At 42.5% G+C, this 17883-nt stretch overlaps 2 protein-coding genes across 2 annotated transcripts in view; one reads left to right on the forward strand and one right to left on the reverse strand.

The window, feature by feature from the left end:
* The first annotated feature begins 2539 nt into the window (after positions 1-2539).
* Positions 2540-3395, forward strand: LOC144953876 (uncharacterized). Its single transcript, XM_078884526.1, has 2 exons — positions 2540-2602; positions 2724-3395. Exons 1-2 carry the CDS (start codon positions 2540-2542, stop codon positions 3393-3395), a joined length of 735 nt encoding a protein of 244 aa, XP_078740652.1.
* Positions 3396-4493: 1098 nt separating this feature from the next.
* Positions 4494-17883, reverse strand: part of LOC144953877 (uncharacterized) — a 33830-nt gene continuing 20440 nt past the window's right edge. The window contains exons 4-7 of the mRNA XM_078884527.1: positions 16730-17188; positions 12172-12462; positions 7713-8214; positions 4494-4570 (exon numbers count right to left, since the gene is read on the reverse strand). Coding sequence (XP_078740653.1) covers positions 4494-4570; positions 7713-8214; positions 12172-12462; positions 16730-17188 — 1329 coding nt within the window. The remainder of the gene's footprint in view (positions 4571-7712; positions 8215-12171; positions 12463-16729; positions 17189-17883) is intronic.

Consider the following 17883-nt stretch of genomic DNA (forward strand, 5'->3'; position numbering starts at 1 on the left):
TCAGCGTCTGTCCAACCGGAGTCAACGACTGTCAGTAGCAGCAGGCTCCCGTTCAACTCCCACGGCTACACGCCACTCAAACTTGCTCCCAACACACAAAGACAAACATCCCCCGTGTAGACTGGACAGAATGTCAGGGCAAGTGCTGTTAGCGAGCACCTAACACAAACACAAAGATCCCCCGTATAGCCTGCACAGAATGTTGGGGCAAGTGCTGTTAGTGAGCATCTAAGACAAAGACCCCCCATATAGCCTGGACAGACTGTAGGGGCAAGTGCTGTTAGCGAGCACCTAACACAAACAGAAAGATCCCCCATATAGCCTTAACAGTTTCATTTCATTTTCATGTATTTGGTATAGCCCTGTGAGCCATTCGGCTCTTGAATCGGGTGCAACCGCAACAAATAAAAAACATGAACTAGAAAACATCTCAAAGTGACTATGCGCAAACAGAAAAATCCATGGAAAAACTGCAAAGTATTCCAGAAAAAAGCACCGTACACCAACGCTGTGCAAAAATCCCAATGGGATGCCAGTCAAACAACAACAACCACAAGACAACTTAGATTAAAGCCATCATTCTAACTCCGTACTACAACAAACATGGCTAAACCAAAAATATTTTTGAAATCACCAAAATAAAGCCATAAGCAATGTAACAGTGATCATAGGAACTGTGACCGAAATTTCACAATAAACGACAAAAAACATGTTCCACCAAATTTCTATTTAAAGCTTTCGTGACTGCAGGGATTCATCTTCATGGTTCTTTCGGTAAAGTCACGTAGAATGTAAATAATAAAAGAATAAAAATAATAAAATAATTCTCACGACGTTTCGGCCACAACGCAAGCAGCCGACCTCAGGCGAAGAACAGGTCTGTCAGAAAGACAGCGTCTGAATGAACACCACCAGGCTTGGCAGCGTATTTTTAAGCTGGGTTGGAGGGGGAAGAGCGCCTTGACAAAGGAATTTGCATATCAAGAGGGATTTAGCATATTCATGGTAAATGCAGGTATGTGATTAGCACTACTTATGCCCGTGCATTATGCAGGATTAGCAACATCAAACGAAGGGGATATGGGAAATGCAGGTATGTGATTAGTACTACTTATGCCCGTGCATTATGCAGGATTATCAGCATCAAAGGGAGGGGATATGGGAAATGCAGGTATGTGATTAGTACTACTTATGCCCGTGCTTTATGCAGGACCAGCAGCATCAAAGGGAGGGGATGGGGGTAGCATGATGCTGCTGGTCCTGCATAATGCACGGACATAATATGACTTTGAAACCCCCCGCCCACCTCCTACGCATTTACCATATATATGCCAAAATCCTCTTGATATGCAAATTATTTTGTCAAGGCGCTCTTCTTCCAACCTCCCACCCTCCAACCCAGTTTTGTTCTTCACCTGAGGACGGCTGCTTGCGTTGTGGCTGAATTTTAATTATGTTTTATGTTTATTATTTTATTACTTCCCTTCTACGTGACTTTACCGAAAGAACCAAGAAGATAAATCCCTGCAGTCACGAAAGCTTTGAATCGAAATTTAATACGATTCTTGCCCTGTACCCCCCACAGTTCACATATCCGACCCCTGGTTCGATTTAACAGATACTTTACATACATATGTATAGAGTGCGATTTAATACTTCTAATGAGATTAAAATATCGTACCTCCGTTTATGGTGGTATAAATTATTAAACCAGTTGATAGTTTATAGACGTTTAATGTTCAGTGTTATTGTTTATAGTGTTATCAGTTTACGTGTTTTTAAGTACAGGTGATCCCCGGTATACTTCGGTATTCTGGACCTGAACGTTGCAAAACAATTCCTAACGAAGACATTTCCCCACCAGAGCGCAAGCAGCTAATGAAAAGAACACCGGCGGGAGCACGTGCTTCCATGGTTGGTTAGGGAGAGGGCATTGTTGTATTGCCCACAGGTGCCATCGGATATGTCCGCCCATGGCCGGTTCCGGTCGAGGTCATCGAGGTGGGTGATGTAAAGACAGTGCGTCAACTAAGCGACAAGTGGTGACAACAGGATTGAGAGATTTCGAGAAGGGAAGGCGGGACCAAGTGTGGACGGAGGTTCATGCTGAGAATAAGAGAGGGGGAGAAACGAGGTTCGGGGCTGTGTTGGCCGGGATTCGGGTCGAGGCTGGTTGCCGTCTCGTCGTCATCGTTGCTATATTTTGACGCCTGGGTCCTAAGCCGCGTTAAAGGCTAAATAAAAGAACCCTCTGTAGTCTGAGTCTGGAGTCATTACAATTTTAAGGATTCATAATTGCACTGGCTTATATTGGGTTTGTTCGATTATTTATATATTCATACTGAATATTGCTATTTGATGCCATTGAGATGGAACATCCATCCAGCAGTGGACAGCTTAATCCTAATACCACCAAAGTGTTATTCAAATAATTGTAATCCCATCCTGATCCTGCACCTTCATGTTTCACATTTCCCACATCCTTGCGGCCGATAGCGTACTTTTGACTCAATAACACCGCTACTGTTACTACGCTCACATGGAGCAGAGGCGCTCCCCACAGCCCCACGCATACGGAGGAAAGAAGCCATTCAATTGCTCTGTGTGTGGGAAGTCCTTTTCATGGCCATCACATCTTCAGAGACACCAGAGAACACACGGGCGAGAAGACGTTCATGTGCTCTGTGTGTGGGAAGACATTTGCACACTCGTCACATCTTCAGAGTCACCAGAGAACACACACGGGCGAGAAGCTATTCCTGTGTTCTGTGTGTGGGAAGACATTTGCACGGTCATCAACTCTTCAAGATCATAAGAAAACACACACGCGTGAGAAGCCATTCCTGTGCCCTGTGTGTGGGAAGACATTTTCTAAGTCATCACATCTTCAGAGTCAACAGAGAACACACACGGGCGAGAAGCTATTCCTGTGTTCTGTGTGTGGGAAGACATTTGCACACTTGTCAACTCTTCAAAACCATCAGAGAACACACACGGGTGAGAAGCCATTCCTGTGCTCTGTGTGTGGGAAGACATTTGCAAAGTCATCACATCTTCAGAGACACCAGAAAATACACACGGGCCAGAAGCCATTCCTGTGCCCTGTGTGTGGGAAGACATTTGCACAGTCATCACATCTTCAGAGACACCAAAGAACACACACGGGCGAGAAGCCATTCCTGTGCACTGTGTGTGGAAAGTCATTTGCACGGTCATCAAAACGGAAGAGGCATCAGAAGGTCCACGATGATAGGAAGCTGAAATCAAAAGGTGAAATTCAAGGTGCTGCAATGATTCCTGAAGATAATTCCGCCTTCGATCCCATGAAGTTGGATCCCGAAAGATGGCTGGATGTCATGGAGTGGCTCGAGGATCAAACCGAGAGCTCGCGGTGAATGAAATATAATGTTGCATGAGGTTATACCTATTAAGCTGTCTTGAGTACTTTTGTGTGTAATTCTGACCCTTTATTTTACAGTTCGTTTGAGAGTTTCTTGACGTGCAGGTGGTGATTTTTGATGTTGTCGGATTACTTTGTGAAGTGGTGTGATGAGCAGTGGTTGTGAGATGGTTCAATTCCGGACAATATTGTAGTGTTTAAGTCTTCCTGTTGAGCTAAAGTTGGAATGCATCTGTAGTTAGATCTTTACTCAACATTTTAAACGGGTTTTTTTCAAGTATAAAGCTTTTTTTGGATGGTAATAATCTACTTTAGGATGTACATTGATGACGCGTTCGTTGGATATATGGCCTTGACTTCAACATAGACGAGCAGTGAACAAACGTGGTGAACTAATTAGAGCATCATGGGTAATGATACTTTAACACTTTGGTATTCCTGGAACATATATGGTTTGCATTGTACTGTAACTGTTTGAACATAGAACATAATACATATTCGGTTGGAGTTTTAACGTATAAATTATTGCAGATTAATAAAAACGTATTTTTAACAAATGTTTGTCCGTTTATTTATTTTACAATGTTCATTTTGTTTTATTTCTTCCTACGTGACTTTGCCGAAAGCACCAAGAGTATAGATATTCTAATTCTGTCCCTCCGTTTACGGTGTTATAAATTATATATAAAAAAACTAGTTTATAGTCGTTTCATATTTAATGTTATCTTTAAGGTGTTACAGTTTACGTGTGTTAGAGAACACGGGTGCCCGCTCCGTCTGTCGCCGTGGAGACTTGTGCGGTGTGAGGGCTCACACCCACCGTAAACACCGGTTCCGCGGTCCCTTTAAACGAACGTTATCACCCGCTCGCGGCGGTCGCGCGTGTGCGAGCAAAGTCATTCGCCCTCCGACCCCTGACCCCCGTTCAGAGCGTGTGATCGCTGCGCGGGGCTGTGTGAGGGGAGGCGTCGCATTGGATTGGCGGAGAGGCAACGATGTGTTTACAGGCGTACGGAAGCCGGCGACGAGCCATGCCCCTCTCGCGAACTCGCGGAGGTGCGAACCAGGGAGGTGAACCGTCGGGCGACAGTCCTTACCCCGCGAGCGATGAGCCCAGCGGCGGCAGCATCTGTTCGCAGACCAGCGAGGGGTCGGGGAAGGGCGGGACCCCTGCAGTCGGCGCCCAGCAGGGAGAGACCTCGGGGGCCAGCGGCAAAGACAGGACCACGGTGTGAAGCTAAGAATTCGAACAAGATTCGAATATCACACTTCAATGTACGGTGTTCTAATCTGTAACACTAGTTTATGATGTTATTTTATAGCGTTATAATGTATCGCTCATAGCTTATATTGCTAGAGTTCACAATATTATAGTTTACTATAACACTAGTTTGTAGTGTTATTTTTGAACGGTAAGGCGCTGTGACTGGAGTTAGGCGATGTGACTGGGTGATCACACGGATTCCGAAACACAGCGGAGACGATACATTCCACCGTTCTCCGTCCCCACATGGACAACCACATTCTCAGTTTTAAAAAATGAATAGAAATGTTTATATTTCTATTCATGTGTATTGTATGTATGTTATAATGTGTGATTGTTATACTCTTTAAATGTGTGTATATACTGTAAATAGCTATTAAATTCCATTACCACACATTCATCTAACAGTGGAGAGTGTGATTCTAATACGACTATAGTGGGATTCGAATAATTGTAATTCGATTAGAACAACCTACATTGAAGTGTGATATTCGAATCGCATTCAAATTATTCGAATCACTCCGTGGTCCTCTTCGAATCACACTCCGGTCGTAAGTATGTAACATGCATGCATGTAACATGTCTGTATGTAGTAAGTATATGTGCATTTTATATTCTTTGTTTCTTTCGGTTAAGTAACGTCTAAAGATAAAATAATAAATTAAAATAATAGCGACGTTTCGATTGCAACACAAGCAATCATCATCAGGCATAAAAGAAATAGCAACAAAAAACTAACTAGAAAACTATAGACAGACATACAAGCAGACAGATATCACAACGGCACACAGAGAGAGGACACACATCGGCACAAAGAGAGGGGCCGCCCCTGTGACGGTCCCTTAAACATAGAGAGGGGGGGCGGGGACGGAGAGAGGGAGGGGGCAGAGAAAACCAGCACATCAATGAGTGTACGGCAACGCACCGCTGCTGCAAGCAAGATGACGACGCGGCACGGGCACGCAAGCCTGAAAACTAGGAGAAAGGCACACGAAAATTAAATAACCTAGCAAAATATCGAAATGTGATGTAATACAACACAGAGAGTCGGTTAACACACAATTAACGCATAGCCTGGTTGATTACGTATCCCAAAGATTGCTAAGTTAGAATTTTAAGTGTGAAAATTCCAAAGAGAGGACACAGGCAGAGAGAACACATAGCCAGAGAGAGAAAAGGATAAGCTTAAAACTTCCCCGTTGAAGTGGTTCAATCTTAATTTTGGAGCTTTCGTGACTGCAGGAATTATTCTTTGTTTCTTTCGGTTAAGTCACGTCTGATGATTGCTTGTGTTGCAATCGAAACGTCGCTATTATTTTAATTTATTATTTTATCTTTAGAATAATTCCTGCAGTCACGAAAGCTCCAAAATTAAGATTGCATTTTATATGTCTGTTTGTAGTAAGTATATGTGCATGTAACATGTCTGTACGTAGTAATTATGCATGTAGTATGTATGCATGTAGTATGTATGCATGTAACATGTATGCATGTAACATGTATGCATGTAACATGTATGCATGTAACATGTATGCATGTAACATGTATGTAATATGGACGTGCGAACCAATGGTGGGATATGTGAAACGGAACGTGCAGAATCAGGATGGGATTAAAATTATTTGAATAACACGTTGGTGGTATTTGGATCAAGCTGTCCACTGCTGGATGAATGTTAATCTCAATGGCATCAAATAGCAATATTCAGTATGTATATATAAAATAATCGCACAAACCCAATATTACATACATACATGTTACATACATACATGTTACATGCACATATACTTACTACAAACAGACATATTACATACATACATGTTACATACTTACGACTGTAGTGTGATTCGCCACGTGCGCGGAACCGGTGCCTGGAGCCTGGTCAAATTCTTCAAAAGAAGCCAGGGACCTGCCTAATCCTTCAAGGCTGTGGTGCAAACCCTTGACGCCCCGAAATGCACAAGATTCTACCATGGGCGAGGGACCGGCGTCGAGAACCAGGTCAAAATGCGCAAGGTTGAGCTTGAAGGCTCCACGCCCAATATCAATGCTGTATATTGCTATTCGGTGCCATTGCGATGGAACATTCTACCAGCAGTGGGCAGCTTGATTCTAATACGACCATGGTGCGATTGTAATAATTTTGATGCGATTATAAATCTGGCACCACCCAGGCCGCATTTACGACTCCCGATGTGCATCTACATTTAACATACATTCTAGCTCAGTGTAATTCTAATACTACCAAAGTGTTAGCGTATAGGATTCCCTGTATACTTGATGATTAGTGACCGTAACGTTGTGAATCGATAAATAATGGGGCCCTTTCCCCTCCAGGAACACATGTTAATGGGGAGACAGCCGAGATGCTGCCGGTTAAGGGCAGATGTGTGACGAAGATCCTCCACCTGAAACTCGCTTAAAACACGTTGTTGATATGAATAAATAAACGGACACACATTTGTTGAAAAAACTTTTTATTCATCTGCAATCATTTTTAAGTCAAAACTCGAACCGAATGTATTATGTCCTATGTTCAAACAGCAAAACATATCCGTTCCAGGAATACCAACGCGCTAAAGTATCATTCCCCATTATTTCCTTATTAGTTCACCACATTTGTTCACTGTGCGTCTATGTTGAAGTCAAGGCCATATATCCAACGAACGCGTCATCAATGTACATCCTTAAATCGGTTATCTAAAGTCGATTAATACCAACCAAAAAAAGCTATATGCTTGAAAAAACCCGTTTAAAATGTTGAGAAAAGATCTAACTAAAGATGCATTCCAACTTTAGCTCAACAGGAAGACTTAAACACTACAATATTGTCCGGAATTGAATCATATTACAACCACTGCTCATCACGCCACTTCGGCAAGTAATCCGATAACATTACAAACCACCATTGTGCACGTCATTAATATTTGTTCAGTCATCCCTGACTCTCGGTTTGATCGTCGAGCCACTCCATTACATCCAGCCATCTCTCGGGATCCAACTGCATGGGATCGAAGGTGGAAAATTCTTCAGGACTCATTGCAGCACCTTGAACTTCAGCTTTTGATTTCAGTTTCCTATCATTGTGGACCTTCTGATGCGTGTTAAGATTTGACGACTGTGCAAATGCCTTCCCACACACAGGGCACAAGAATGGCTTATCGCCCGTGTGTGTTCTCTGATGGTCTTGAAGATTTGATGACTTTGCAAATGTCTTCCCACACACAGGGCACAGGAATGGCTTCTCGCCCGTGTGTGTTCTCTGATGAATCTGAAGATGTGATGACTGAGCAAATGTCTTCCCACACACAGGGCACAGGAATGGCTTCTCGCCCGTGTGTGTTCTCTGATGAGTTTGAAGAGTTGACGAGTGTGCAAATGCCTTCCCACACACAGGGCACAGCAATGGCTTCTCGCCCGTGTGTGTTCTCTGATGAATCTGAAGATGTGATGACTGAGCAAATGTCTTCCCACACACAGAACACAGGAACGGCTTCTCGCCCGTGTGTGTTCTCTGGTGTCTCTGAAGATGTGATGGCCGTGGAAATGACTTCCCACACACAGAGCAATTGAATTGCTTCTTGCCTCCGTGTGCGTGGGGCTGTGGAGAGCGTCTCTGCTCCATGTTAGCGTAGTAACAGCAGCGGTGTTATCAAGTCAAAAGTACGCTATCGGCCGCAAGGATGTTTAGCGTTGAGTTTTGGATTTTGTTAACTGCTAAAACAAGAACGACGCTCGTGTCTAAACGAGAGGCAAAACAAATCCCGCTAATTTGACGACGAACACGTTTAAGAATTTATCCGCGAAAATAGACACTTACTTGGAGATTCACGGTTTATCGATGTCTGGAACCCGTCTGAAGATGTCGCCACGAACTCTCCGAACGCAAAGTCGCCTCACTGTCGACACAGCAATTGTGCTCGCCAGGCTGCGTTGTCTCGCGGTTGAAGGGCGATCAGCAGAGCGACGAGTCGAGCGTCCAACCTCATTAAGTTCCCTCTCGAAATGGCATTGAGCTCTGCTTCTGAGCCGCCTTATAACTCCCCCCCCTAGGATCCAATCCTTTGTCTTTCAGGATATTTGCATTCGATTGTTAATTTTGGAAGGTAAAATATGCATGTATATTAACATACCGAAGGGTACCAATTGCTTAATGGTGGCAGGCAATCATCTGACCCCTAGGTGGCAGCAATCTCAAGCCAGAGGACGAGAGGACTCTAGCCGCCACGCATATAAAGCACTTATAGTGAAAAACTTAGTTTTTACAGGTTAATTTTTAAATCCTTTTTATTAAGTTCACTTGCTTGCTTGCACGCTTACGACCGTGCAAATCTTTCAGTCGTTCTTTAACCCACTTCCCGTGATCCAATCGAGCTGACATTTTGCACACAGACTCGTTGTGCATGACAATTTATTTTCGTGAATTTTTTTGTCAAAAATGGTACACTTTTAAGGAAAAAATAAATTATATTTAATTACCAATTGCTTAATGGTGGCAGGCAATCATCTGACCCCTAGGTGGCAGCAATCTCAAGCCAGAGGACGAGAGGACTCTAGCCGCCACGCATATAAGGGATTTATAGTGAAAAACTTTGTTTTTACGGGTTAATTTTTACAGCGTTACAATGGATAGGTTGTAGTTCATAGGTTATAATATAATGTTTCACTATGATAGAGCTTAACATGTGAGAGTCTACAATATCAGAGTTGATCAAATGCGACGATCAAGGGCGTCAATCGGGTGAGTTTGGTCAGAGGCTTTAATCAAATGCGTCATCCCATCACGGAACACCACCTCCCTGCGTATATCACAGCAACAGAAGCAACTACAGCAGCAACAACAGCAGCGACAACAACAGCAGCAGCAACATCACATTTCCAGGGCGACGCAGCTACTTCCGATTCTGCTGCCCAGCTGTTTGTAGTCGTTTCACATATTCCACCCTTGTTTCGCACGTCCATATTACATACATACATTTTACATGCATACATGTTACATACAGACATATTACATTCATGCATATTACATACAGACATGTTACATACTCACGAGCATAGTGTGATTCTTAGAGGACCACAGTGTGAAGCTAAGAATTCGAATGAGAAAATCACACTTCAATGTACGGTGTTCTAATCTGTAACACTAGTTTATGATGTAATTTTATAGCGTTATAATGTATCGCACATAGCTTATATTGTTAGAGTTCACAACATTATAGTTTACTATAACACTAGTTTGTAGTGTTATTTTAAAGCGTTGCAATGTATAGCTCATAGTTTAAAGGTTATATTGATAGAGTTTATAATGTTAGAGTATGCAATGTGAGTTTATAATTTGAGAGTTTGTGGACGTGCCCTGTTCTCGTGGGACCCGACACGGATTTGGAAATAATTGCTATGATCATGTCTGAGCTGGGATGAGCGACGAATGTTTACTTTGTTTAATCATAACTGTGTGTAGGTAGTGACATCGGTGCTTAGTGAATACTACTCATGAATGAACTCATACTTCTTTCGGTAGAAATTTGAAATCGTGTTGGTAGAACAAGTCGCCTGCATTTTCTAGACGAAATGGTTATCTTCAAGTGCGTCCGTAAATGAACTGCTAAAATACACAGCATAGGGAAGGCTGCCTTGTTGGGGAGATGTAGTTTGGCTAAGGCGCTGTGACCGGGTGATGACACGGATTCTGAAACAATGGAGTTAAACACTCGCTGCTTGGCCCGTCGACAGCAGCGAAGGCTGTCATATACCGCCCCATTTACGAGTTGGCTGTATGATGTGTATAGTTGAAGGTGCTAGGTGTTGTCTTCTTCTAACAGCTATTAAGGTGCGTGTGTTGTCTGTTTTTACGATTTGTCCATTGATTTTTTATTGCGGCGTTTTTTTGTTGAGTTCTGTCACTTGAGTGTTGCAGTTTGTTTAAGAATTCGTCACGTGAGCGTGGTGTTTTGCATGTGGGAATTTCTGTCACAATTTGTGATTTGTTTTAATAATTGTCACCATTCATAATCTGATGAGTTTATAATGAGTTTGTGCGTGTATTTATATAAATGTATTCCGTCTTTTGTTATTCGATGACATCTAGCAGTGAAAATCGTGATAGTAATATGACCATGTTGTAATTGTAATAATTTTTATCCGATCCTTGCACGTACACTATACAAACATATTAGCGATTCTTATCCGACCACACTGTGATTCTAATTCTTCTAATGATATTATAATACCTTACCTCCGTGTATATGGTTATAAATTAAAGCACTATCGTTAATTGTATTACAGTTTACATGTTATAGAGCACAGTTTATCCCCGACATACTTCGGGATTAGGGACTGGTACGTTGATGAACGATTAACTACGGGGACCTTTCCTCTCAAGGAACACGTGTTAATCGGGTAGACAGCCAAGATGCTGCCGGTTAAGGGCACACTTGTGTGATGGAGATCCTCCACCTGAAATTCTCTGAACATGTTTTTGCTAGGAACATTCTAAAATAAAGAACTGACAAACATTTGTTAAAAATACGTTTTTATTCATCTGCAATAATTTTTACGTCAAAACTCGAAGGGAATATTTATTATGTCCTATGTTCACACATTTCCAGTACAATGCAAACCATTTCCGTTCCAGGAATGCCAAAGCGTTAAAGTATCATTCCCCATGATTTCCTTATTAGTTCACCACATGTGTTCACTGTGCGTCTATGTTGAAGTCAAGGCCATATATCCAACGAACGCGTCATCAATGTACATCCTGAAATCGGATATCTAAAGTCGATTAATACCAATCAAAAAAAGCTATTTACTTTTCGATTTAAAGCTTTCGTGACTGCAGGGATTCATCTTCTTGGTTCTTTCGGTAAAGTCACATAGAAGGGAAGTAATAAAATAATAAAAATAAAACATAATAAAATTAGCTGCTTGCGTTGTGACCGAAACGTCGTGAGAATAATTTTATTATGTTTTATTTTTATTATTTTATTACTTCCCTTCTACGTGACTTTACCGAAAGAACCAAGAAGAAAAAAGCTATATACTTGAAAAAAAACGTTTAAAATGTTGAGAAAAGATATACCTCCAGACGCATTCCAACTTTAGCTCAACAGGAACACTTAACGACTACAATTGAACCCTCTCACAACCAGTGCTCATCACACCACTTCGGCAAGTAATCCGATAACATTACAAACCACCACTGTGCACGGAATGAAACTCACAAAAACTGTAAAACTAAAATGGTCAAAATTATACACAAAAGTACTTGATACGGATTAAAAGGTATAACCACATGACGTAATACTTTTTTCAGTCACCCCGAGCTCTCGGTTTGATCCTCGAGCCACTCCATTACATCCAGCCATCTCTCGGGATCCAACTGCATGGGATCGAAGGTGGAATTATCTTCAGGACTTATTTCAGAACCTTGAATTTCACCTTTTGATTTCAGCTTCCTATCATCGTGGACCTTCTGATGCCCGTTCCGTTTTGAAGACTGTGCAAATGCCTTCCCACACACAGGACACAGGAATGGCTTCTCGCCCGTGTGTGTTCTCTGGTGACTCTGAAGATGTGATGACTGTGCAAATGTCTTCCCACACACAGGGCACAGGAATGGCTTCTCGCCCGTGTGTGTTCTCTGATGACTCTGAAGATGTGATGACTGTGCAAATGTCTTCCCACACACAGGGCACAGGAATGGCTTCTCGCCCGTGTGTGTTTTCTGGTGAATATGAAGATGTGATGACTTTGCAAATGTCTTCCCACACACAGGGCACAGGAATGGCTTCTCGCCCGTGTGTGTTCTCTGGTGTCTCTGAAGATGTGATGGCCATGAAAAGGACTTCCCACACACAGAGCAATTGAATGGCTTCTTGCCTCCGTGTGCGTGGGGCTGTGGAGAGCCTCTCTGCTCCATGTGAGCGTAGTAACAGCAGCGGTGTAATTGAGTCAAATGTACGCTATCGGCCGCAAGGATGTTTAACGTTGAGTTTTGGATTTTGTTAACTGCTAAAACAATAACGACACTCGCGTCTAACCGAGAGGAAAAAAATCCCGCTAATTTAACTACGAAAACGTTTAAGAGTTCATCCGCGAAAATAGACACGTACTTGTAGATTCACGGTATATCGATGTCTGTAACCCGTCTGAAGATGTCGCCACAAACTCTCCCGACGCAAAGTCGCCTAACTGTCGACACAGCAATTGTGCTCGCCAGGCTGCGTTGTCTCGTGGTTGAAGGGCGATCAGCAGAGCGACGAGTCGAGCGTCCAACCTCATCAAGTTCCCTCTCGAAATGGCATTGAGCTCTGCTTCTGAGCCGCCTTATAACTCCCCCCCCCCTAGGATCCAATCCTTTGTCTTTCAGGATATTTGCATTCGATTGTTAATTTTGGAAGGCACAATCCGCATGTCTATTAACATACCGAAGGGTAATGTGCCCATTGTGCTTCATGCATGAATATGTAAGTGCATCTCAGTGTGTAATTGTGCGCTTATTTTGAATAAATCGAAAAGCTTTGTCCTCGATTTAAAGTGAATGCAGAGAAATTAGCATGTAACTTTAGAAAAGGAAGAGAGCGCCTTCTCGACGAGGGAGTGAACCCCAATAGGTAATATTATTTTACAGCGTTACAATGGATAGGTTGTAGTTCATAGGTTATAATATTATGTTTCACTATGATAGAGCTTAATATGTGAGAGTAGACAATATCAGAGTTGATCAAATGCGACGATCAAGGGCGTCAATCGGGTGAGTTTGATCAGAGGCTTGAATCAAAGGCGTCATCCCATCACGGAACATCACCACCCTGCGTATATCACAGCAACAGAAGCAACTACAGCAGCAACAACAGCAGCGACAACAACAGCAGCAACATCACATTTCGAGGGCGACGCAGCTACTTCCGATTCTGCTGCCCAGCTGTTTGTAGTCGGGACCTGCTCTCGCAGGACCCACACGTCTTTGGAAATGATTGCGATGATCATGTCTGAGCTGAGAATTAAGTAACTCAAGATTACTTTGTTTAACCATAACTTTAGGTAGGTTAGTGTCATCGGGGCTCTGTGAATACTACTCTTGAATGAAATCACACTCCTGAATAACCGACATTGTACTAATGTTGTACTAATTTTGGTTGATCTAGTAGAACAAGGCACGTGCCATGTCCAGACGAATTCTTATCAACAATAGTGTCCTTAAATATGATGCTAAAATAATTGTTAACGCTGGATTTAACGTGCACCTCTTAACCCCTCCCTCGCATTTACGACTAATGATTTGCATTTGCACGTAACATATATTAAAGTCCATTAAAATGCTAATACGACCATATTGTTATTCTAAAAATTGAATGCGATTCTTGCCCTGTATCCCCCCCCCACAGTTCACATATCCGACCCCCGGTTCGATTGAACAGATAATTTACATACATATCTGTATGTCCCCCAAGTTGCTCCGCCAATGGCGGGGTCAGGTAGAGGTCATAGAAGTGGGTGATCTAAAGACAGTGCATCAACTAAGAGAGTTCGAGAAGGGAAGTCGAGACCAAGTGTGGGCGAAGGTTCACGCCGAGAATGAGAGAGGGGGAGGAACGAGGTTTGGGGCTGTTTTGGCTGGTTGCTGTCTCGTCGTCGTCGTTGCTCTATCGTGACGCCTGGGGTCTGAAACCGCGTTAAAGGCTAAATAAAATAACCCTCTGCAGTGTGAGTCCGGAGTCATTGCAATTGTAATGATTCATTATTTCACGGGCTAATATTGGGTTTGTGCGATTATTTTACATATTCATACCGAATATTGTTATTTGATTCCATTTAGATGAAACATTCATCCATTAGTGGACAGCTTGATATTAATACCACCAAAGGGTTATTCAAATAATTTTAATCCCATCCTGATCCTGCACCTTCCGTTTCACATATCCCACCCTTGGTTCGCACGTCCATATTACATGCATACATGTTACATACAGACATTACATTCATGCATATTACATACATGTTACATACTCACGAGTGTGAAGCTAAGAATTCGAATGAGATTCGAATATCACAATTCAATGTACGGTGTTCTAATCTGTAATACGAGTTCACAACATTATAGTTTACTATAACACTAGTTTGTAGTGTTATTTTAAAGCGTTGAAATGTATAGCTCATAGTTTAAATGTTATATTCTTAGAGGTTATAATGTTAGAGTATGCAATGTGAGTTTACAATTTGAGAGTTTGTGGACGTGCCCTATTCTCGTGGGACCCGACACGGATTTGGAAATAATTGGTATGATCATGTTTGAGCTGGGATGAGCGACTAATGTTTACTTTGATTAATCATAACTGTGTGTAGGTTAGTGCCATCGGGGCTTAGTGAATACTACTCATGAATGCACTCATACTTCTTTCGCATTTAAATTGAAATCCTGTTGGTAGAACAAGTCGCCTGCCTTTTCTAGACGAATTGTTATCTTCAAGTGCGTCCGTAAATATAGTGCTAAAATACACAGCATAGGGAAGGCTGCCTTGTTGGGGAGATGTAGTTTGGCTAAGTCGTTGTCGCCGGGTGATGACACGGATTCTGAAACAATGGAGTTAAACACTCGCTGCTTGGCCCCGTCGACAGCAGCGAAGGCTGTCATATACCGCCCCATTTACGAGTTGGCTGTATGATGTGTATAGTTGAAGGTGTTAGGTGTTGTCTTCTTCTAACAGCTATTAACGTGCCTGTGTTGTCTGTTTTTACGATTTGTCCATTGATGTTGTTTTTATTGCGGCGTTCTGTCACTTGAGTGTTGCAGTTTGTTTAAGAATTCGTCACGTGAGCGTGGTGTTTTGCTTGTGGGAATTTCGCTTTGTCACAATTTGTGATTGTCATAATAATTGTAACGATTCATAATGTCATGAGTTTATAATGGGTTTGTGCGTGTATTTATATAAATATTTTCCGTCTTTTGTTTTTCGATGACATCTAGCAGTACACTATACATACATATGAGCAGAGTGCGATTCTTATACAACCAGTGTTCTTCTAATGATATTGTAATACCTTACCTACGTTTACATAGTTATAAATTAAACACTAGTTTATAATCGTTTAATGTTTAGTGTTATCGTTTATAGTATTACAGTTTACATGTTATAGAGTACAGTTTATCCCCGACATACTTCAGGATTAGGGACTGTTACGTTGATGAACGATTAACTACGGGGATCTTTCCCCTCAAGGAACACGTGTTAATCGTGTAGACAGCCAAGATGCTGCCAGTTAAGGGCACACTTGTGTGACGGAGATCCTCCACCTGAAATTCTCTTGACATAGGAACATTATAAAATAAAGACCGGACAAACATTTGTTAAAAATACGTTTTTATTCATCTGCAATCATTTTTACGTCAAAACTCGAAGGAGATATTTATTATGTCCTATGTTCACACATTTCCAGTACAATGCAAACCATATCCGTTCCAGGAATACCAAAGCGTTAAAGTATCATTCCCCATGATTTCCTTATTAGTTCACCACATTTGTTCACTGTGCGTCTATGTTGAAGTCAAGGCCATATATCCAACGAACGCGTCATCAATGTACATCCTGAAATCAGCTATCTAAAATCGATTAATACCAATCAAAAAAAGCTGTACACTTGACAAAAAAATCTTTAAAATATTGAGCAAAGATGTACCTACAGATGCATTCTAACTTTAGCACAACAGGAACACTTAACGACTACAATTGAACAATCTCACAACCAGTGCTCATTACACCACTTCGGCAAGCAATCCGATAACATTACAAACCACAACTGTGCACGTCATTAAACTCACAAAAACTGTAAAACTAAAATGGCTAAAATTACACACAAAAATACTCGATACGGATTAATAGGTATAACCACATGACATAATATTTTTTCAGTCACCCCGAGCTCTCTGGTTGACTCTCGAGCCACTCCATTACATCCAGCCATCTCTCGGGATCCAACTGCATGGGATCGAAGGTGGAAACTTCTTCAGGACTCATTGCAGCACCTTGAATTTCAGCTTTTGATTTCAGTTTCCTATCATTGTGGACCTTCTGATGCTTGTTCATGGTTGATGACCGTGCAAATGCCTTCCCACACACAGAGCACGGGAATGGCTTCTCACCAGTGTGTGTTCTCTGATGGTTTTGAAGAGTTGACGAGTGTGAAAATGCCTTCCCACACACAGGGCACAGGAATGGCTTCTCACCCGTGTGTGTTCTCTGATGACTCTGAAGATGTGATGACTGTGCAAATGCCTTCCCACACACAGGGCACAGGAATGGCTTCTCTCCCGTGTGTGTTCTCTGATGGTCTTGAAGAGTTGACGAGTGTGCAAATGCCTTCCCACACACAGGGCACAGGAATGGCATCTCACCCGTGTGTGTTCTCTGATGACTCTGAAGATGTGATGACTTTGTAAATGTCTTGCCACACACAGGGCACAGGAATGGCTTCTCGCCCGTGTGCGTTCTCTGATGGTCTTGAAGAGTTGATGAGTGTGCAAATGTCTTCCCACACACAGGGCACAGGAATGGCTTCTCGCCCTTGTGTGTTCTCTGGTGTCTCTGAAGAAGTGATGGTCGTGAAAAGGACTTCCCGCACACAGAGCAATTAAATGGCTTCTTGCCTCCGTGTACGTGGGGCTGTGGAGAGCGTCTCTGCTCCATGTGAGCGTAGTAACAGCAGCGGTGTTATCGAGTCAAAAGTACGCAATCGGCCTCGATTTAAAGTGTTTAGCGTTGAGTTTTGGATTTTGTTAACTGCTAAAACAAGAACGACACTCGCGTCTAACCGAGACGCAAAAAATTCCCGCTAATTTGACGACGAACACGTTTAAGAGTTTATCCACGAAAATAGACACTTACTAGGAGATTCACGGTATATCGATGTCTGGAACCCGTCTGAAGATGTCGCCACGAACTCTCCCGACGCAAAGTCGCCTAACTGTCGACACTGCAATTGTGCTCGCCAGGCTGCGTTGTCTGGCGGTTGAAGGGCGATCAGCAGAGCGACGAGTCGAGCGTCCAACCTCATCAAGTTCCCTCTGGAAATGGCATCGAGCTCTGCTTCTGAGCCGCCTTATAACTCCCCCCCCAGGATCCAATCCTTTGTCTTTCAGGATATTTGCATTCGATTGTTCATTTTGGAAGGTACAATCCGCATGTCTATTAACATACCGAATTGTAATGTGCCCATTGTGCTT

Source organism: Lampetra fluviatilis (assembly GCF_964198595.1).
Source record: "Lampetra fluviatilis chromosome 74 unlocalized genomic scaffold, kcLamFluv1.1 SUPER_74_unloc_2, whole genome shotgun sequence".
Classification (NCBI taxonomy): Eukaryota; Metazoa; Chordata; class Hyperoartia; order Petromyzontiformes; family Petromyzontidae; genus Lampetra; species Lampetra fluviatilis.

Bases quoted from the DNA above. Each gene is read 5' to 3' on its own strand.
- LOC144953876 (XM_078884526.1), top strand. From the start codon at position 2,540: ATGGAGCAGAGGCGCTCCCCACAGCCCCACGCATACGGAGGAAAGAAG. The intron at 2,603-2,723 runs GTGTGTGGGAAG...TCACATCTTCAG, and splicing joins AGAAGCCATTCAATTGCTCT to AGTCACCAGAGAACACACAC.